This window comes from Heteronotia binoei, chromosome 6 (assembly GCF_032191835.1).
Source record: "Heteronotia binoei isolate CCM8104 ecotype False Entrance Well chromosome 6, APGP_CSIRO_Hbin_v1, whole genome shotgun sequence".
In the NCBI taxonomy this organism is placed as follows: Eukaryota; Metazoa; Chordata; class Lepidosauria; order Squamata; family Gekkonidae; genus Heteronotia; species Heteronotia binoei.
In genome coordinates this window covers 109630092-109652674 of record NC_083228.1, presented here as the reverse complement: position 1 = coordinate 109652674, position 22583 = coordinate 109630092, and the positions used below count along the sequence as shown (strand labels likewise).

The 22583-nt window shown below is 44.5% G+C and overlaps 1 protein-coding gene across 1 annotated transcript in view; it reads right to left on the bottom strand.

Moving 5' to 3' along the window:
• The window catches only part of MED12L (mediator complex subunit 12L), a 247335-nt gene that overhangs the window by 8982 nt on the left and 215770 nt on the right, over positions 1-22583 (bottom strand). The window contains exons 35-42 of the mRNA XM_060242347.1: positions 22056-22217; positions 20134-20502; positions 18655-18811; positions 16324-16520; positions 13641-13730; positions 11727-11947; positions 8767-8923; positions 8156-8227 (exon numbers count right to left, since the gene is read on the bottom strand). Of these exons, the coding sequence (XP_060098330.1) occupies positions 8156-8227; positions 8767-8923; positions 11727-11947; positions 13641-13730; positions 16324-16520; positions 18655-18811; positions 20134-20502; positions 22056-22217 (1425 nt within the window). The remainder of the gene's footprint in view (positions 1-8155; positions 8228-8766; positions 8924-11726; positions 11948-13640; positions 13731-16323; positions 16521-18654; positions 18812-20133; positions 20503-22055; positions 22218-22583) is intronic.

Below are 22583 nucleotides of genomic sequence, written 5' to 3'. Positions count from 1 at the left end.
CACAGCCTTCGCGGGTGGCTCGCAGGTTCCTGTTCCACAAACGGGACCAGATCGCGGGCGAGTCCGCCGCAGACTACCTGGCGGCCCTCCGTAAACTCGCCGGGAACTGCAACCTCCCCCAACTGGAGGAAGCCCTGGCGGACAGATTCACGTGGGGCCTCCGCGACGAGAGGCTCCAGCAGAAGCTCTTCGCCAAAGAAGAGCTTACTCTCCAGGCCGCCTTCAGCGAAGCGGTGGCATGGGAACGAACCGCACGAACGTTTCCCCGGGCCAAGATGGAAGCTGCCCACCACGGAGAGCTGGACCAAGACGGCCCCAAGGAGGAGGAAGCCCATCAGCTACGCCGCCCAGCCGGGCCACCCAACAGAGCGACCCAACGCCCCCGAGCGACCGACCGACCACCAGCGTCGGAGAGAGCCCCGGCCACCAAGTGCGCCAGCTGCGGCGGCCCCCACGAGCGGAGAGACTGCCAATACCGGACCTGGGACTGCAGGAGCTGCGGAAAGACTGGCCACATTGCCAGGGCTTGCCGAGCCAAGCCCAACCGCAGGAAGCCGACCACGTACCACGAGTCCGCGGAGTCCCACGCGGTAGACTCCACGTCCCTACAGGTACTGAACTTGCCCCACGATTCCCCCGATAAAATCAAAGTGGCGGTCCTTATAGAGGGGAACCCCTGCCAAATGGAGGTGGACTCAGGGTCCTCCATTTCCCTTATTGCGGAAGAAACCCTAAGAGAACTGTGTCCCCGCCAGCGGCTGCAACTTCGGCCGGCAGACTTCATACTCCGGGACTTCCAGAAGAACCCGGTGCAAATTGCGGGGTGGGCGCGGGTACAAGTCGAGCGGGGGTCCTTCCACGGCCCGCTGGACATCCTGGTGGTTAAGCGCCAGCTGGCCACCCTGCTAGGTCTGGCCTGGTTCAAGCCCTTGGGAATCCGCGTGGAGGGGGTGGGCCAGACCATAACGCCCCGGGGGTTCGGGGAGATTTGCAAGGAATTCCCCGAGGTATTCGATGGGTCCCTAGGGAGCTACCGGGGGCCGCCCATCTCCCTGCCCCTAGACCCCACGGTCAGACCGATTCGGCTCAAGGCCAGGAGGGTTCCGTTCGCCTTGAAACCTAAGATCGAGGCAGAGTTAGACCGCCTCACGGCACAAGGCGTCCTGGAGCCGGTGGACTACGCCACCTGGGAAACCCCCATCGTTACCCCCATCAAGCCAAACGGGGAGGTGCGGATCTGTGCCGATTATAAATGCACCATAAACAAGGCACTACAGGACAACCCCTATCCAGTGCCGGTGGTGAGCCATGTCCTGGCCGCCCTAGCGGGGGCTAGGATATTTGGGAAGCTAGACCTGGCCCAGGCCTACCAGCAGCTCCCAGTAGACAATAAGACGGCGGAGGCCCAAACGATCGTGACCCACAGGGGGGCTTTCCGGGTAAAGAGGCTTCAGTTTGGGGTTAGCGTCGCTCCGGGGATTTTCCAGAGCCTAATGGACGCTCTCCTTAAAGGGATCCCAGGAGTCCAGCCGTTTTTCGACGACGTTTTAGTCGCCGCCCCGGACCCCGAGGAATTCGGCAACCGCCTTCGAGAGGTGCTCCGCCGGTTCCAGGCAGCGGGGCTCAAGGTCAAGAGAGAGAAATGCTTGCTGGGGGTTCCACGGGTAGAGTTTCTGGGGTTCGCCGTTGACGCAGCAGGAATCCACCCCACGGAAGAAAAGACCCGAGCCATCGTGCAAGCCCCGGCTCCCACTTGTAAAGCGGAGCTCCAAAGCTTCTTGGGGGTGCTCAACTTTTACCACTCCTTCCTCCCCCACAAGGCAGCCCTGGCGGAGCCCCTTCACCGGCTGCTGGACAAAAAAGCCCCTTGGGTTTGGGGCAAACGACAGGCCGCGGCGTTTCAGGCGGTCAAGGACGTCCTGGTGTCCAATGCGGTGCTCCACCATTTTGACGAGGCCCTCCCCGTCATCCTGGCCTGCGATGCGTCGCCGTATGGGGTGGGAGCAGTCCTGGGGCACCAGCTTCCGGACGGGAGGGAGGTACCGGTCGCATATTACTCCCGCACGCTCACTTCAGCCGAGCGCAACTACGCGCAGATAGATAAAGAGGCCCTGGCAATCGTGGCAGGGGTCCGAAAGTTCCACGAGTATCTATATGGGAGAAGGTTCACCATTGCCACGGACCACAAGCCCCTCTTAGGTCTACTGGCCCCAGACCGACAACCCCCCCAAATACTCTCACAGCGCGTGTTGAGGTGGAACCAATTCCTCAACTCATACACGTACACACTGGTTCATAGGGCCGGCAAGGCTATGGGACACGCGGATGCGCTTAGCCGTTTGCCGCTTCCGGAGACGGGTCCGGACCCCGCACCCGCACACCAGGTCATGATGATAGAGAGCCTCCCAGAGCCGCCCCTCCACGCAACGGAGGTGGCCAAGGCCACCCGGAAACACAAGACACTGGCACGGGTGCTCGACTGGGTGGTGAGGGGGTGGCCAGAGGGAAACATGGGGGAAGAATTCAAGCCTTACAAGGCGAGGAGGGAGGAATTAGCCGCACACAAGGGCTGCATACTTTGGGGCAGTAGGGTAGTGATTCCACCTCCGCTCCAAAAGCGTGTTCTAGAATCCCTACACGAGACTCATCCCGGCATAGTGCGAATGAAGGCTCTGGCCAGGAGCTACGTCTGGTGGCCGGGAATGGACGGGGAGATCGAGGGCTGGGTCCGCGGGTGCCAGACCTGCCAGGAATCCCGGCCCGAGCCGCCCAGCGCCCCCGTCACTAGGTGGGAGTCCACCCGGAAACCATGGTCGAGACTCCATATCGACTTTGCGGGCCCATTCCAGGGGCAGACCTTCATCATAATAGTGGACTCCTACACCAAATGGCTGGAGGTCATCCCCGTAGGGTCCACCTCGTCCACAGCCGCGATCAGAGCTCTGCGCAGGGTCCTATGCACACATGGCATCCCGGACACCATAGTCTCTGATAACGGGGCCGCCTTCACCTCAGCCGACTTCCAGGCGTTCCTGCAAAGATACCTGATCAGGCACATAAGGTCGGCTCCCTTCCATCCGGCCACCAACGGCCAGGCGGAGCGGATGGTCCGCACAACAAAGGAGGCCCTCGGCCGAATTGTACAGGGGGACTGGGACCACAGGCTGGCCGCGTTCCTCTTCGATAATCGGATCACCCCTAACCCGGTCACAGGAGTCAGCCCGGCTGAGCTCCTCATGGGACGCAAACTCATAACCCGGCTGGACCGGCTGCATCCCGACCGGGCTTCAGACACCCGCGGGAGCCCCGAAGTCCGAGACGCCGCCCGGGGCTTCTTCGCGGGCGACCCAGTTTTCGCCCGTAACTATGCAAGGGGCCCCGATTGGGTGGCGGGGCGGGTACTGAGGGTAACCGGGTCCCGCCACTACGACATATCAACGGAGGGGGGCCAGGTACTGCGGCGGCACATTGATCAGTTGAGGCGCCGCACCCTTCCGGAGGCCCCCACGGACACGGACGAGGCTATATCCAGCGAGGAGCCTAACGGAGACCGCCTAGATGACGCGATCCCAACATCCGTGATGCGGGCGCCGGAGGTACCGGAACCGACCGAAACCGAGGGATCCGCGGAACCGGACGGGCCGCCCCCGTCCACTCCAGGACCTACCGAGGCACCATCCTCGGCGGCCGCGCCGCCGCCACCGGAACCCCCCAGACGGTCCACTCGGGAGCGCCGGCCCCCCGCATACTTACAGGACTTTGTACATTAACCAGGGGGGGAGGGGTGTAGTGTATCAAGAAATGTCATGCGACCCGACGGGGGGGGCAACTGGGCAGTCCCAGGAGCCCCAGCGCCGGGAGCCTGTCCCCGCCTATCTCCAGCTGTGGCGGGAAGTTCAACGGGGCTGGATTGGCCCAACCAACCCAGTAGGCTGTACCCGGGATTGTACATAAGCGGGACCCGGCCCGCGTGTTCTCTCTCTTGCAACGTGCTCCTAATAAACCATGTTGCCCTACTCTCGTCTCCGCTTCGAGTACGTTACAGGCGGGGCCATGTTGGGTTGGGCCAAGTCATGTCAGGCCAGACCATGTGTGCACCTATTTAAGATTAGGTAGCAGAATTATATATTTTATAAAGAACACAGACAAACACAAATATATATATTTTAAAAAACTTAAAACATGCTTAACACGTTAGCACTCATTGGTTTTAAAGGTGCTTTCTTTGTTTTTCTCCCATGGGATTCAGGGAACTAGCCAATGAAGCTCTGGCTCTTTCCTTCCTTCCCCAGGGACTGGGGAGGGGAGCCTCAGTCAATAGAAGGAAGAGAGGTTTGGCTCAGTAGCTCTGCCACGCAGTTGAGAGAGCCTGGCAAAGCAAGCTATTCCTTCCCCCTTCCTCTCCAAGGGAGGAGCCTCAGCCAATTGGAAAAATAGAGGTTTTGCTCCGTAGCTCCTGTGCAATTGAGCAAGCCTGGCAAAGCAAGCTGTTATGCAGCAGGAAGCAAGAGAGAGGGAGAAGGAAGCAAATGACAGCCAGTTGCTCAGGGGCCTGATAGGACATGTTTGACACCCCTGGCCTACACAGTGTGCTTCCTATACACTAATGATATTCTGTTGGTCTGAAAAAATGTCATTTCACTGTAGTGTTTGCTGTTATAATGGCTTTGTGTTCTCTTGCCAGTAAGTGTTACAGCAATGAAGTTCTGAACTTTTGCTTCTGCTATAAGTATATAGCATGAAACTGAAACCCAGAATATTGTTGGAACATGGGGGCATTTGATCCAGATGCCACACTAAAACTAAATGGAGTCTGGTCAGTGCTCAGGTAGGAGATTTATTGAGAGGCCTGTTTAGGCTACCCTGAGTTGTGATGGAAGAAAAGTTGGAGATAAATGGATCACATATTTCAAATTTCAGCCCTTGCACTTGAATTCTGTGTTAATCATAATGCTATGCTGCAATTGCGGCTATTTAAAATTTGTTTTAATATTACTAAAAACTAGTTACCCAAATATGCAGGCAATAAGAGCTGGCAGGCATTTTGGTGAATCTGGACAAGAAAAATAGCAAAATAATGTTACAGCAGTTGCATTCATGCTGCTGAGAAGAGGATGATGAATGAAGCATTTCCCTATGATGGATGAATCTGCCATTGTGTCTGCTAGAAGCACATGTGATATCTCATAACTCAATGTGAAATTCAGAAGCTTTTAGCTACTGAGGAAATTGAATAAATAATGTTTAACCCTTTTCCTACTGATATCGGGCAAAAGGAGCTTTGACTCTTGACAGCTTATACCCCGGAAATACTGTTGGTCTTGAAGGTGTTACTGGACTTGAACCTTGCTTTTTTAACCCTTTAGTAGATGAAACCTCTGGAAATTAACTAAGTGTTTTTGGAGGAGGGGTTTCTAGAGCACATGATTGAGCAATGGGCTGCTGCATGTCCTGTCACCTATATAGTCCCCATACTTTAACAACCAGTATGTGTCTCAGGTAAGTCCATAAACGTCTCCTCGGGGTACCCCTTCAAAGTCTTCTGAGGGACTTTAGGTAATTTAAGAGCTAGCTCCTATGAATTCAACTGAACAAAATCTTTTGTTATTCTTTAGAGAGAGTTTGGAGAACTTCAAGCAGGCAAAGTGATAATATACAACAATCTACCTAAATTTGACTACTACTCCTTGTTAAAGGCGTTGGGGCTGAGACTATCCCTATTAAGACCTGTGATTTCTCACTCACACCACAATTAAGGATATCATTGGCTCTTGCTTCTTCTCTGTTTGCCTGTTTCCAGTCATCCGTGTTGTGGGACTCAATGCCTGGTAATGGGCACTGATGACTGCAAATATAAATAACAGTACATTTTTCCTAGCCCTGTATAAAAAACGTTTGTTTGCATGAAACCAAGTACTAGAATCCCATCAAGTACTTAAATAATGAAGCTATATACAACTTGGCAAATATGTTGTTGGCATATAATTGGCTGAATCCACACAGTTATCTCAAGCACAGTGTCCTCCCAAAAAGATAGAAGTTCTGAAATCAAGACCACTGCAGCATTTCTGATCCATGTCATTGAGAAGAGGCTGTGGCTCAGTGGAAGAGCCTCTGCTTTGCACACAGAAGGCCTCAGCTTCCATTCCTTGCATCCATTTAAAAAAGACCAGGCAATAGGTGATGTGAAAGACTGTTCCCAAGTAGACGGCATTGACCCTGATGGACCAGTGGTCTGATTAAGTATAAGGCAGCTTCATGTGTGTTCACCTTCCTCTAAGTCAGCCACCCCCAAACCTCACAGTGTTTTGTGTTTCCTCTAGACATCCACCATCCCCTCTTTTCTCTCTGAGTGTAGGAAGAAACAAGAACAGAATGCCAGTGAAACAATATAGCATTCCAGCAAAACATTTCCCCCTCATTTATCATCAACAATCCATTATGTTGTTATTTACTATTCTAATTTACATGGATTATCTATCATAATTTAGTATGTCTAGTAATAGAAAGATGGCAGGGCGGACTAGAATTCTTCTTTACTGCAGCTCTTTTTACCATTTGTGAATTTCTTACCTAATGAATTTTTAAAGCTTCCATAAAACATCTATGGAATTCTTTAGCAATGACAGAAACTCATATTTTGGCACTAACTTACATAAACTTTTTTTAAAAACCACTAAATCTTAGGGGCAAATCAGACATGATGAGTCCAATCTATATGTATTCACACATGTGTAAAAAATCTGTTTTGAAAAACAGAAAATGAAGCATGTGTGTAAAAAGAACTCAACCTTGCTTCAACTCCGTGAAAATTCCAAACATATATAGGACTATTACTCAGTCTAAGTGCTGCATCAGGTTATGGTTGCCAATCTCCAGGCAATACCTGGAGATCTCCCACTATTATAACTGATCTCCAGATGACCAAGATCCCTGGGGGAAATGACTGGTTTGGAGAGAAGACTCCATGGCATTATACCCTGCTGAGGACCCTCCCCTCCCCAAATCTCACCCTCGCCCCAAAATCTCCAGGTATTTTCTAACCCAGAGCTAGTATCCCTAATCAGGGGTTTCTAATGTGGCACCCTCTACCCTGTGTCAGAATTCCAAAGATACCTGCAGGTTCAAAAAGGTTGCAGAGCCCTATGCTGACAAGCACCACAATTATATTACTACGCCGCCAGGATAAACAGAGATTGTAGCACCATATTGTTTTTAGCTTTTTAATATTAATGTATATTTATATTCATATTTGTATTTATTGTGAATTGATTTTACTTGTATTGTCACTTCATGATATTATGTCATGACATATTGTAAGCTGCCCTGAGCCTGCCTCGGCGGGGAGGGCGGGATAGAAATAAAATTTATTATTATTATTATATTGATATCAGCCTTTCTTATTTAAAGACTTGTGATATCTCTTTGATTAATATATTGGCATGGAAAATATAGTTCTACTGTCCTACAACATACAAATCCAGGTGGGTTTTGTGGGGTTTTTTGGCAGAGTTGTAAATATAATTTGAAATTTCTCTGGTGTGTTGGCCACTAGAGGGCGTTTCTACTCAAGCACTGCACAAAACAGCCACCAAATGTTCTCCAGAGGTACCATACATCTCAAATCTAGACAGAAAAAGTGAATAGTACTGAAAATATCTGCTACTTATATATTTTACTATGTTAGTGAGTCTAAACTGGGAGGTTTCGAGTAGGTCCTTTACACTGGAAGAACTAGAGACAGAAAAGCAAAGTTATCATAGCCAACAATATGAATGGTTTTAAATACACATGAAGTAACTTCTCATGTCAGCCCAATTTTTGTTCTTTACGATCCCACAAATCAATGCCTAAAATGAGACAAGCTACTTCTGCTTGAACAAGAAACGCCCCCAAACAAAACTTTTGTGTGTGTGTGTGTCTAATTTAGCTGTTTAAAAATGGTTTAACTGCTATTCAAATGCTGGTCTCTAAGTATGATTTTCTGTGACTGCTTCTACAGTTGTTTATTTTTCTAACTGTGAACCATGGTTTTTATTGTCATTGTGGATTTTATGAACTTCTGCAAGCCAACTTGAGGTTCAAGTAGGACAGGGTAATACTGAGGGACTGGCTAGGAATGTTTTAAGATAATTTTTTTAAAAAAATTGCTTACCAAAGGTTGCTGGGGCTGCATTGCTTGGAGACCAAGAGCCTGTTGCTGACTTTGCTGCTGCTGTTGCTGCAACTGAGAAAACATCACCATAATGACTACATTGCTACTAATTACTATCTACTTGCATTATAAGAGCTAGAAAGTAAGTGCCAGAATGAAATCTGGGAGATGTAGGTTCAGATCTTCACTCTGCCATGGGTTGGCTAGCAAGACTTAATGGCCTGACACATTATAAGGTTATATGCCCCAAATAATGTATCATTCCATCATACCCACGATTGTCTAAAATACCATTTGCAGCTACGACATGTTCCTGTACCTATCTTTTGTTAATCTAGCTATATATTCATATCCTGCACAAGCAGAGTTGGGGGCATTTTTCACTGATTCCATCTTTGCATAGAAGACCTCCAGTTCTCCTCCAAGTTATATATGGGGTCTCCCATTTACATGAAACAGCATTTTAGAGTGAGGGAAGATTTTGAAATGCAGCAGGAGGAAGGAGGTGGTAAAGTCACACTCCCTCAGATGGAAATCCTTCTGCTTGCAGAATTGCAGGAGGATTGCAAGCAATTCATTCCTTGACACAGAAAATAAGGCAAGGCTCAAACCTGAAGGAGTCGCTGCTGTCGAATTTGTTGTTGTCTCTGTCTCATCTGTTCCTGAGGCATCTGAACTGAATTAAGGTTTGGGTGGGAAGCCGTGGCTGGTATAGCATCAAGTGCTCCTCCAACTAAGGGGTTCTGCTGCAAAGGCTGGTGACTCAGTCTGCAAGAAAGGAATTAATTATACATTGATTTACAGCTGGAGAAATAGATGAAAATCTGCAAGCTTAATTTTCAGGACTTCCATACTAAAATCTGCCTTGAACCACAGCAATGGAATATGGCTGGAAGTAATAAAGACAGAAAACTAACAAATAACTAAGAATTTTCTTTTGTGCTAAAGTACATTGGCTTCATAACTGCAGCATTTTGATCTTTTGATCTTTTCAATGTGCAAATCAGTATTAAAGAAAGGTTACCAAAGCAAATTAAAATGTTTAAAAAGGCAAGCAAACTGGCCACAAATTAACCTCCAGTTATTCCACTGCTTTCAGGGGGGGACTTTGCTATGATTTTTAGTAGGATCAGAGCCAGCCAGGCACTCAAATGAAGCTAAACATGTACGAACGCTTCTTTACGTGACCTTTCATAAACTGGAACTGCAGGCAAGTCCAGAATACATATTAAAGAGCTAGGGTTATGTACATGGATTTGTATATGGAGCCCTTTACAAGAACTACCCCCCCCCCTCGTTTAATAGGAGGAAGAAAGCTACAGTCCCTGCATAAACACATACCCTATTATCCAACAAGAATGTTGTTTAATGGTTTGAATGTTGTTTAATGGTTTGAAAAAGGGCTCAATGTTTGCTTTATTATAGCAGGGCAAGAGACTGGTTGCACAGATAGCATCTAACCATGAGCACTGCTTCTTAAACTGCTATAATAATAATAATAGTAGTAGTAGCAGTAGTAGTAAAATCTAGGTATGATCTATCTTTGAACTGACCCAGCGGGCCCATATTGTAATTAAATAACATCTACATCTTTAATCAATTTGACCACTTTAAGATTAATATAAAATAAATGGACAGGAAGAGAATTTAACTCTGCCCAATGATTATAAATTTGATCCTTTGACAATTCTGTGAGTTATGTATTGTTATTCTATTGGCTTCATCTTGTTATTTTGATATTTGCCTAAGAAATAAAATGTTTTCATGATCACAGACATGTAACATCTGGAACACAAAGACAGCCAAGGCTGCTCCATGTCTGGTCCCTATTACCTCAAGGATATTTTAAGGAAATATGGAAACATTATATGCAGGCTGAAGCTTTTAATAAGTATTACGACTTCAGAAAGATGCTCTACAGAATCAAACATATTGAAAAAATATGGGTTGGATCCTCCCATAAGTGAGAAGTAATATTTTGCTGGAGACCTTTACACTCTTCCCTTTGGAGTACAACTCCTCATTTGGAGAATGGGAGTTGTAGTAGCCAACCCTTGGTTTACAAAGGTCACAAGCTTGTATTCTTTTAAACTGAACAATTCTAGTAATTTGATTAACAGATTTCATTACCATAAGCATTAGGACATAAGAAAGTGCACACTCTAGCATTCATCACAAATCTAGTTGAAAAGACTGGAAGTTGTAGAAAAACAGTTTTTAGCTAACTGCTTCCTAGAAGTACAAATCTTGGGCAAGCACTGAAGAACTGAAATACTCTAGATTTTTCAAAAGCACACAGCCCTGGCTTGTCTTCTTAAATCAGGCCAAAGAGATAACATCTAATTGAGAACAAATAGTAAGAAACAGTGAGCAGCAGCAAGTGTAACAAGATATATTGCCATGGTTCAGATGTGAAAATCCACACCATGGTTTGGTGCTATAGGAAGATGTCATCAGGACTTACCCTGCTGCCACTGTTGTGGTCTTGGGGCTTTAGGGAAGCTGGCATGTGGCTGGGGAATGGCGAGGTCGAGGACCTGGATCTCCAGCAATGACAACCGGGATCCTGCATGAGTCAACATCAACTGGGCTGCGAGGAGGCAGGCAGTCCTGGGGGCTTTTCCTGCCTGCCACACCCCTCTATAGCCAGGTGGCTGCATGATCCTCAGCCTCTGATCACCACAGCTTTCCCACCCACCCTCCTTGCAATTTGATTTACAGGATATGCTTATGCTTTTCATGACTGTTACAGCTTTGGGTGATTTGGGCATGGGATGGATCCTTTTGGTTAGGGAGGCAGTGCCTGTGTGCCCGCATCCCATGGTTCTGGGACTCCTTAAGGGTTCTTGGGGTAAAGCCAATTTCAATCGCATGCCCAGTTCAGGGGCTGTTGGTGGGGCTCTCACCACCAGGTGGCAAGGGAACCATGCAGCGGCCAGCACTCACACAGCTCCTGGGGCTTGCCACTCCTTGGTAGCATCCCAGCAGGTGGGTTGCCTGATTCAGGATCTATCCCTATTGCTGTGCCGGTGCTCCTCTGGTATAATCAGTAAAGCTGTGTCCACTTTATTTTTCAAATCAAGGCTGTCCATGTTAATTCCTTGCCTGTGGACCATCTATGCCCCTGGTGACCACAATGACCCCATTTGGCACCTTCCTTGTTTTCCTACTCAATTAACAACTCCCAGCTTAGCACAAACCACTGGCTTGGATCTGATACTGTATTTCCCATGGATGGAAAATTTCAGGAGCTTTTCTTCCCTCCCTGCTTAGGCTATCACAAAAGAAAGGAGACAAGAACTCCATGCTCCATGGGCAGAAATTGTTTTTTCCCCCTGTGGAAATGCAGCAATCCACAACTTGGTATGTTCAGACTGTCGAACTATAGTTTGCACTTTCCTTGCATGCTATGGTTTGCAATCCTGATTTGGAGTGAGAATGCAAAACCAATCTGGTTGTAATGAGAGACTGCAGTTTGTTAACGTGGCAATGTTTCTCAGAGGCTTGCATTGCAAAGCTATCTTTCAAAAGGTGCATAAATCATGGCTGTAAAGGTTGGAAAGTGCCTCACCGCTGATTGCCTGTTAAAGGCTGAAGATAGGCAGCTGCTTGCTGTTGGATGTATCCACTTGGCTGCTGTTGCATCTGCCTTAGCCTTTCCATTAAAGCTGGATTCGAATGAGCTGTTTGATATGCCCTGGGATTGTAGGTAGGTGAAAGAACTATACCCCCAGCCTGTTGTGGTTGTAATGACATCTGAGTACTATACATTGTATAGCCATGAGGTATAGTCTGCATGGAAAACAATCCAAAATAAAGGTTATTTCAATTGCTGTGCTTTGAAAAAAATTATCACTGCTTTAATGAAAGCAAGATGACAAAAGGCATGAATGATCTGTAAGTTTTTAAGCTGCATTGTTGTTCCAAAACATCATCCAAAACTTTTTTAAATCGCCATATTTTTAAATTGAGTGTTTACATTTCTTTATGGCTGCCAACTGAATCTAATAAAGAAAATTAGGCTCAACTGGCAGCTCTGAAGACATCAATTTCTTGCCAGAGGTTTTGTTCATTAATCAAGCACAACATTTATGGATGTTAGACAAACACCACTTTTGTCAGAGCAGAACTCAGAGAGGCTGGGCCATACAGAAGTAGTGGAACTTTATGGGCCTACTCTTTCTCTAATCTGGGCCAAAGCAGATATTCAAGTTTTTAAACAGTTGTGTCCTGGTTCCCTAGACCCTACTTGGATTCCACAGAACTAGACAGCAGCTGTGGGGTATAGCTTTTTAAAACTAAAAAAAAAAGAGGTATAGGTACTCCCCTGTGCAAGCACCAGTCGTTTCTGACTCTGGGGTGACGTTGCTTTCACAATGTTTTCATGGCAGACTTTTTACGAGGTGGTTTGCCATTGCCTTCCCCAGTCATCTACACCTTCCCCCCAGCAAGCTGGGTATTCATTTTACCGACCTTGGAAGGATGGAAGGCTGAGTCAACCTGGAGCTAGCTACCTGAACCCAGCTTCCACTGGAATCGAACTCAGGTCATGAGCAGAGGGCTCTGACTGCAGTACTGCAGCTTTACCACTCTGCGCCATGGGCTCAGAATGCTACTGTTATGGGGAGGGAGTTCTTGCCATCTCTCAAGCTGTTTTCTCTGTGGTGAAATCACATTGGGGGTGGGCTCCTTTGCATGCACAGACAACTCCATGTAGAGCAGCAAAAACGGGGAAATACTAATTTTTTTCCATGCAGGAAAAAGAGTGGGGGGGGGGAGGAAGGCAGGAGCCCATCCTTTCCTAGCAGTGACTTTGAACACACATTAAGCTGCCTTATACTGAATCAGACCACTGGTCTATCAGTACTGTCTATTCAAACTGGCAGCTGCTCTCCAGGGTCTCAGGTGGAGGTCTTTCACATTACCTATTGCTTGGCCCTTTTCATTGGAGATGCTGAGGACTGAACCTGGGACCTTCTGCATATCAAGCAGATACCCCTTCTTTTCCAAGTCTTTTGGGCTCTCCTTTATTTTTAAGAAGCCATTCCTTGCAGCAGTTGTGTGGCTGTGAGGAACCCAGACCAACTCTTTAAAAAACCAAATGTCTAGTTTGGTGCCCTGTAACTCTAAAACGTACAGGCTAGTGCATACAGGCCTCAACACAATTCGTGATTGTGAGAATACTATGAGCTACCACATGTGCACAAAGTACAGCTTTCATGTAGAAGCAACAATGTGGTTGTTGCCTATCTATGTTCACATGAAGGCCACCATCAGATGAGAATTAGTCCCTGGCAATGAAATTGTGCTGATATGGGATTTTGGAAGTTTGAAGATATTTCTGCATGATTATAAGCTACCTTAAAGCCACTTGTAAATCATTAATCTAGATCTCAGCTGCAAGGCATTCCAGACTTTAAGCTGTATTTTCAACACCAGCTCTCCCAATCCCATATGGAACCAATTTTCAAGAAGAGTTCTTTACCTGTGCCTGCTGCAGCCCTGGATATTGTGGAAGTTGAGATGATGACCGGACTTGTTGAGCAAAAATAGCAGCCTGGTCAATTGCTGGACCCTGAAAAACCATATAAAAATTAAAACATTAATTCTATATATTCTACATGAAAACTCAGGATGCTGGTTTGAGACATTCAGATAACTGAGAAATTCTACCAACAACATGCTTGTGAACAATGCTTGTGAACAAAAATGTGCAAAATTGTGGTACTGCTGTGCACTGTGGAATTAACAATTAGGTGTGTAACAGAAGCTGTATTATATTCAACCCAGGATCAAAAGCCTAAGCATTACTTCCTACATGAATGTTAGCAGAAATAATTCCCATGTCTCTTTCTAAGCCATTAGTAGGAAACTTCCACATCTGAGTACACCCTGGTATGATTCTTTATTAAGCATTATTGGCGTGCATAGTTCTGAAGAACACAGAAAGACAGGGCCTTGTCTTTAAGGGCTTACAGTATAAAGTTTGATGTAAGAGAGGGACAACAAAGAGGTGTGGATAAATAACAGAAAGGAAACACATTAATTTCAGCCACACATATCTAGACAGTAAGGAACAGGAAGGGGTTGGCACAAAGGCTTAATGGACATTTTAAGAAACAACCTGAAGAAAGTAAAGAAGTGTCATCTCTCAGATGTTCTGGGAGAAAGTTCTAAAAATATAACCACAAAGGAAAAGGGGATAAATTTGCTCCCCTCACCCCCCCGCAAGTAGCACCAGCAGGAAGTACAGCTTGATCCTTAAAATATACTAGGATGTTGTCCTGTCTGAAGCGCAAGACAAGAATCTTTCTTTCACTCCTTGTCTTTCAGCAACATTATATTACTCTAAACAACCACAATCCAATCTAGGTGTCTCATAATACCTCTAACCCACAGAGAACCAGTCCACTTTCTAATTTTTACCTCACCCTTTTCCCAAGAAGTTCAAAGCAACATATATGGGTCCTCCTTTCTCCACTTTATCTTCACAACAACTCCGTGAGGTAAGTTAAACTTAAAGATGGTGGCTGGCCTAGGACCACTCAAGGAGATTTAAAGCTAAATGGTGGTTTGACTTCAGGTTTTCACAGTTCTCGTAGCAACACTGTTGTAGTGTATCGTGCTTCAGTTAAGCACCGCGCAACACGCAACAGAGGCGACCAGGGGGAATCCCCTGGTCACTCGACACAGCTCGCGAAAGCGCCTGCCAATCAAGACCTGTGGCGGGAAGTTTGATGGGCCAGGATAGGTCTGGGCCAGCTAAGGGGTAGAGTGTATATAAAGCGGGTCCCGGCCCGCGTTGCCCCGTCTTGTTGTGATGTACCAGCAAATAAAGTATGTTGCCTTCAACACGTCTCGTCTCCGAGTACATTACAACTGTAATCACGTCATCACAATTTTACTTACTCTAGAAAGAAGCCACATTCCAATATACCTACTTCTATTTAAAACTTATTTTAAGTTTATTGTTATTTTGAATTTTTTGTTAATTTTTTTTTAAAAAACTTATTTATCATCAATACTTTAATACAGGCTGTGCAGAATGTGGAAGTGGAAGTTCCTTCCCAGAAAGCTCAAAGTTCATGCTATAGAAAATACTGGGGCTAGGGGAAGGAAGGTGATTAAGAGACTGGAAATTGAAAGTTGATGTAAAGTTAAGGATAAACCTGGCTCAAGCACTGTACTGAGTGTTGGAAAAGGATCTGAAAATAGGAGGGCCAGGCAGTTCAAATGGACAGAGGTAAAGAGGCTGTTTTCAGGCCAAAGGGGTCTCACAAGAGAAGTCACAGAGTTGGAAAGGTATAAAATCAAGTTATACGGTAGCTGAACAAAATCTGCAGGATCAAGATGTGATCAGCACACTTGGCTGCAATCCAGAGCACATTCTTGGTGTCCAAGACATTTGAAATAAATTAGTTCACAAGAACAGGCAAGCAATGAAATGATGATGAGGGAGGGAATGAAATTGTTTGATTATTTGAATGTAATGACAAACCATGGTTCATCATTACAGCTAAAGCAAGCCAAAGCCAAAGCACAGACATGTTTCAGAAGCACTTGAGACTTTAATTTTGCTAGGCTGTGGGTGGCCAGAATTAAGCTACCTGAAAGGGCATGATTAGCCTCAGCCAGTTTTGTTCACAAATTTTAGAAACAGTTTTCAAGTTTCCCAAGTTTTTGCAAAGCAGCAGCCTAGGAATTTAATTAATGATAGTATTTGAATTTTATACACATAAATCATAGTGTGTCTAGCTGCAAACATCTCAGATGAACCTGGAACCTCAGTCTAAATGTGATAATCACAAACCAATAGCTAAGTGATGTACGAGAGATCAAAACTGGTCAAAAGTGACTTTATTTCTAATTGATTTTTTTTTAAAGGCTTTAAATACCAGAATTACATTCAGTGTCACATCTGCTGTCTGTGTCACATGAGAACAGGATTTTACAAGACTTGCAGTAAAATTAAAAGAGGAAATGGAGACAACAGGATGAGAACATAGTTTAAAGGAAACCAGCCGCCCACATGCAACAAGTTAAACGTTCTTTATCCTAACTTGGCCTCTGTCATAGTTTTCTGCATCATATAATCCTAGTGGAGAAGAAAATGAATTAGATTAGTACACTCCCCCCATTTAAGGCAAAATTGTTGGGAAAGGCCTTGCCTGGGCTTGCTGCCTTAGAAGACGCTGCTGCTGCTGCTGCTGCAGCAGTTTCATTTGGAGGAGCTGCTGCTGAGAAGCAACTGCATGAATGGATGGTGGTTGCATCATAGTGCCAGAACGCCGCTGTAGCATGTTGGACAGAACTTGTTTTGTGTTGCTGGGGACCATGGAACCAGTTGGATCCAATCTGGCACCACCTAAGAAAAACACAAAATACCAAAAAGCCACTCAGCTCACAATGGCTAAAAATCCACATACAACAAACTAAATGTCAAGAAACATGTTCTTTCAATGAAGACAATAGCAAACCCCCAATTTATGACTTTAAAAAAAAATGAACCCAATATTTCCCAAACATTATAGCAGCAACAGTTGGCAATCACCGTTGACTGCCACAATATATGGCAATAACCATATAGCAAGCGCACATCCACACACTTGGGATGAAGCCGTATAAAGGTCCATAGATGTACCGTGATAATTCAGAAGGTCAAACACCCACATTCTTTGACAGTTTTGGCTTCAGGCTCACATTTTTTGCAAGATGGAAAAAGCCAGAGCTTTTGTCTCATATATGGAATAACCTCAAGGCCACCTGGCCTATTTGAGTCTAAGGACTAGAGTGTGTAGAATTGATGAGACCATCCCAAGAAATGACACCACTGAAGTCTAGAAGTCTAAAGAAGAAAATTTAGTATATTTAACAAGAAAATGCTATTATTATTATCAGCATATTTTAACTTGAAGTGGACCTGCATTGTGGCCCAAGGAAAGATTAAAACCAGGGGTTTCAAAATAATTTGTTATGAGGGCCGGATCCAACATAAATGTGACCTTGTTGGGCCAGGCCATGTGTGTCATAAAATGTAATGCCAGGTAGTGGAGATATGAACTTTATAAAGGACACAGACAAACACAATTAAAGTTTTTTTAAAAAATTAAAATAAAACATGCTTAAAACATTAGCACTCAGTCTTAAAGGTGCTTGCTTTGTATCTCTGCTGTGTGATCCAAGGAATTGGGAAAGTTTCGCTTCTTTCCCCAGCAGACCGGGGGCGGGGGGGGGGGAACCTCAGCCAAAAGAAGGAAGAGAGGTTTGGTTTAGTAGCTCTGCTGTGCAACTGAGAGAGCCTTGCAAAGCAAGGTATCCCTCCTCCCCTTCCTTCGCAAGGGAGTAGCATCAGCCAGTGGAGAAAACAGATACTTTGCTCTTTAGCTCCTGTGCAATTGAGCAAGCCTGACAAGGCAAGCTGGGATACAGAAAGAAGCAAGAGATAGGGAGAAGGAAGCAGATGACAGCCAGTTGTTTGGGGGTCTGGTAGGAGCTCCCCTGGGGCCTGATTTGGCCCCCGGGCTGCATGTTAGACACCCCTGGAGTAAACATTTCAGATTATTCACAGTAGAATTCTTCACTCTGAAATCTAGATTAGAGTCCAGTGAAACCTTAAAGACCACCATGATTTTCAGGATATATGCTTTCAAAATAACTGACAAAAGGAGCTTTGACTCTTGAAAGGTTATACCCTGGAAATCTTGTTGGCCTTTAAGATGCTCCTAGACTTTTTTGACTGTACCAACCAACACGACTGTCCATATGAAACCCACTTTGAAATCTATCACTCATTTCCCCCCTGAAATGCTAATGTTCTTAGCTAAACTCTGTTTATGGTCAAGGATATGTAGATGTGAACATGCAACCAGCTTTAGATAATGTAAAATAAAGGAAAGAATAAGCTATTTTGGTTTAAAACAGTTTTTCAAAAACTGACTTGAAAAACAAAAGGCGTTTTATTTGGTTCGATTACTGCACACATTACATGATGTTGTCTTAAAGACTTCTGAAAGAAATACAAATTTCTTTATATGGAACTTCAAATGTATTATTACGTATCAAGAAACAGCCTTAAATATTTGTGTATTTCTTCAGAGAGGAAGAACAGTTAGCCTCTAAGCAAAGTCTTGCTCTGCTGCCCTCTAGAGTATATGGAACAGTTTTTCAAAGATTTGCTGATGTTATCTGGAAAATACTTTCTTCAGGAGGAAAAAGGGAGACTTTTCCCTCCCTTACTAATAACAATAGGAGTCAAATGCCCATCATCCCAGTGGGGCATTAGAGGTACTTTTTTTGTAGCAGTCAAATAAAATAATCTGGATTTGACCAATTGTTATTGTTATTCAGTGCAATAACGTATCAAACAAATAAATGTTCCCTTTATTGTTTTTGTTTATGCATCCTCTATCACTGCCTTTCAAAAGAAAGAGCAGAAGTGAGAACGTCTGTACCTTTAAAAAAGCAATTGTCTTGTGCCCTCTTATGAACCCCAGACATACCTGATGGAAGAGGCTGGTTCTGAACAAAAAAGCCAGTCTGTTGTGGTTGCCCCATAACATTGTAGCCCCACAAGGCTGACTGAGGATGGTTTATCATTTGAGAAGAGACCGGTGAATAATTGGGAGGTACTCTATATACGTTGTTCTGTGGGTAATCCTTAAACAAAGAAGGTAAAAAATGAAATGTTACTGACGTTCAGACCCAAGTATCTCATAAATAATGCCAATTTTCCTACTGAATTATTAAAGGCTTTACAGCCATTCACATTGTGGTTTACAAACCTGTTAAAAATAGATTCCATCACAGACTTCACAAAAGCAAACCAAGGATGAGGAGATCTTTTCTTCGTTGCTGTATTGCTTTTATAACTTAATCAGTGTATAGACAGTTATTTTAAAATAGTGTTGTAGTGCTATGAAGCACATATAGCCAACACCAGTAGAAGCTACACATCATGAGATATTGTACTAGGGTATTAATTCATCTCCCGGATTTTCATCCTGGGGAGGAGGGAGAAAAACTCCAGAAATGATAAAAATACAGTATCTAACAATGTGTGGCTCTATACACTGTGTATGATGATTTTGGCTGGTTATACTTCCAGATCCTCACAAAGCTGCTGATAGTGACCACAGGTCCCAGATAGTGAGAATGCCACCTCACAATACAGGTCCCTTCCAGTGGGAACATACACAGGCACACAATACGTTCTCTTCTGTTCTTTCTGCCAGCTCTGCACTGTCCTTTAAGAGATATGGTGACCAGAACTGCACAAAGTATTTTAAATAAAGCTGCACCATAGATCTATACAGGAGCACTGTAAAATGTATGCTTACGGTCTTCTTGAAGGTAAAATTTAGCTGTAAGTTTCAAAGGAAAGGAAATCCTTGCTCCTGATTTGCTAAGACCTTAACCATTTTCGCACACTGCTCACCTCGGACTCACGTCCCTCTTCACTCCGCAGCGCCTGCTCGGATTTCCCACCATCTGCGCCGGAGGAGCAGGAAGAGTCGTGGCTTCTGCATTGCAAACGGAAATTGCTAAAACCCAGTTTCCATTTGCGACAAAGCCGCGGCTCTTCCTGCTCCTCCGGCGCAGATGGTGGGAAATCCGAGCAGACGCTGCGCACTGAAGAGGGACGTGACTCCGAGGTGAGCAGTGTGCAAAAATGGTTATTATTTTCCAGGTGTGCTTCCTACCAAATAACATAGCATTTTTAAATCTTAAAATGTTATCTAGAAAAACAGCATGTTCCTATACATTTTCCAACACTGTATTCCAACACATCCCACTGTTGATCTGACCTGTCAGATGCGCCAACAAGTTTCTTGCTTAAATTTAGCCATTTGGAGGTATAACTGTACAAAATCCAAATCAGGCTCTGTATCTACATAAAGATATTTCCAAATTCACAGAAGGATTAATGGCACACAACAAAGTCTCTCCTCCCTTTCATGCCATATGTTCTAATCACTTACATCAGTTTTTGAACTTGATTTGCTTTTCCTTTTCCTGCCTTTTGCCTTCTTCTCATCATCAGTAGAGGGTTTCCCCTGATCTGACAATTCTGCTGATTTCCTCTCTGGTTCCTGAGATGCAGGAGTGGTGGGCTCTTCCTCTTCCTCATCTTCTTCAGGAGGAAGAGGTAAAGGCTCGAGGTAGTAACTTCGTGGCTTGGGTTTAGGATGAGTGTGATAGAGAAGAAGGTGCTGCTGCTCCTCATATTTTATTATTTTCCTATCAATGCGGACAGTACCAAACCAAGCCCAGGAGAGTGGAGCAGGATTTTTATTACCCTCAAATAAATCCCAGGGGGAGACTTTCTGCTTAGTTGAGACCTGAAGCCCCTGTTTCAAAATTTAAAACAATGGATAAAAATGATTACATTTTTAACCAACTCTAAAACTGTAGCACAATACAATTCAGCAGCATCATGTGAGCAGAATCTTCATTATTAAAAGAATTATCCGGACTACATATTAGTCAAATAAGAGTTCAGCAATGCTATTTCATATGTTTTAAAAGCATATGTATAGCCAAGTAATGATAACATTGTTCAAGACACACAGCCAGTGGAGTTGCCATTAGGGACACTGCAAATTTTTTAGTGAACCTGTTCAGCAGTCAACTTTACCCTGCTGGACACTCATAATTAGACTTTGAGTTGATCAGGGATGTGTCTGGATTGCATTGACTATTTCAGAAGCTGAATAAGCTTGCAGCTGCCTGTTGGTCAAAAGCCATCTCACAGCTAACCAAAGTCTCTTCTGCGATTAAGGTTCTGATCTAACACCACTTTCCTCATCAGAATAGCTACACGAAGAACTTGCAAGAGGGAGAGGACAAAGAGCTCATTATTCTCCTAAACTGGGCAGGGACAGATCAATGCTTCTGAGCTCCCTATTGCAAAAGGCAAAGGAGAAAGGCTTCATTTCTCTACAGCCAAAACTGGCAACTTGGGGTGGGAAAAAAAGCAGGGAAATCAGCTGGACTTCTGACCAATGCTCCCTCTAAGCTGTGTAGTCTTGTGAGCAAAAATTCTACTTCGTGATCTATTGGCATTAAAGTTGTGAGTAAGTGATTTGGCTACTACATCAATTAGTTTGCTCTGGGGCCATCCTTCATGAGCTAAGACAAAAACGTGTGAGCTGGAGGCTAAAAACTGTGAGCTAGCTCACACTAACTCAGCTTGGAGGGAACACTGCTTTCTGACTCCCACCTCTGCTAAATTTACTACATCCCACAACCTGGAGTAGTGACAAACTTTCAGGGATGGGAGATCAGAAGACCCTGCCTTCCAGCTGACAATTCCCCCTCCCCCCAAAAAAATGTAGCAGGAACAGAGCAGAATTTCTCCAGCAAGATTGGAAGTCAACTCTTAGCAGATCCCTCACCAGCTAGGAGCTGGCTTCTGATGGCTGCAAGTAGACTTTTCCTCCCTGGCCACTACTGGCTAAAGGCAAGCGAGAAGAACTAGTAGGCATGTTCCTAGTTGCCACTTGAGTTTTGAAATATATATGTTTCCATTCAAAACATTCACAAAGTATCTCGCATTTGTTTAATCTAATAAATTTCTTATCTAATTTCTTATTTTAAAAGCTCAGTCTTAACACTACATTATTTCTTTAGTCCACTGAATGCAGAAGCTCCAAAGATAAAATAGTTTAGGAACAATCATATATATTTTATAAGATATTAGGACATAATATGTTATTAAGTATGTGTGTGTGTGTGTGTGTGTGTATATATATATATATATATATATATATATATATATATATATATATAAAAATATATACACCTTGAGCAAATAAATTTAATTGAGTAATTAAAGGGCTACCAAGTATGCATGAGAAAGTTGATACGTAAATAACATTTCAAGGGAAATGTTTATTCTTGCCTGTTTTTTATCTATGGAGTCAAATCCAGCAATTTTGTTTCCCTTGGTATCAATCAATGATCCCATAGGCTCACAAGCAATAATGTCACACGTCTGTTTGGGTAAGGGTAGCAGTTGACGAACTTTGTCGATACTTTCTGAACACTTGTCCCCTAGTTCCTTCTACAGAGAACAAGAAAGAAGTTAAAAGGTTAAATGTAGATATATATTTCACAACTCTAAAGCAGCCAAATTGCAGATGAATCACTTCCTTGTACTTTTACTAATTTTACTCAAGACTTCAAGCACCTTAAAAATGCTTTTTAAGCTGTTTTCCTTTTCTGTTGATATAAAACCTAACTATAGAAATGCACATTCAATGTTGAGTTAGAATTCTGGGTGTGGGAGGGAAACAGAGGAACAAAAGAAGCAGAACAATAATAAGGGGTGGCAGCAGTATATTGCCCCTAATACATTGGCCTCAAGTCAGAGAACCATGGAAGCAACACAGAATGGATCCACAGTGCTGAGTATGCTCAGGACTCGATA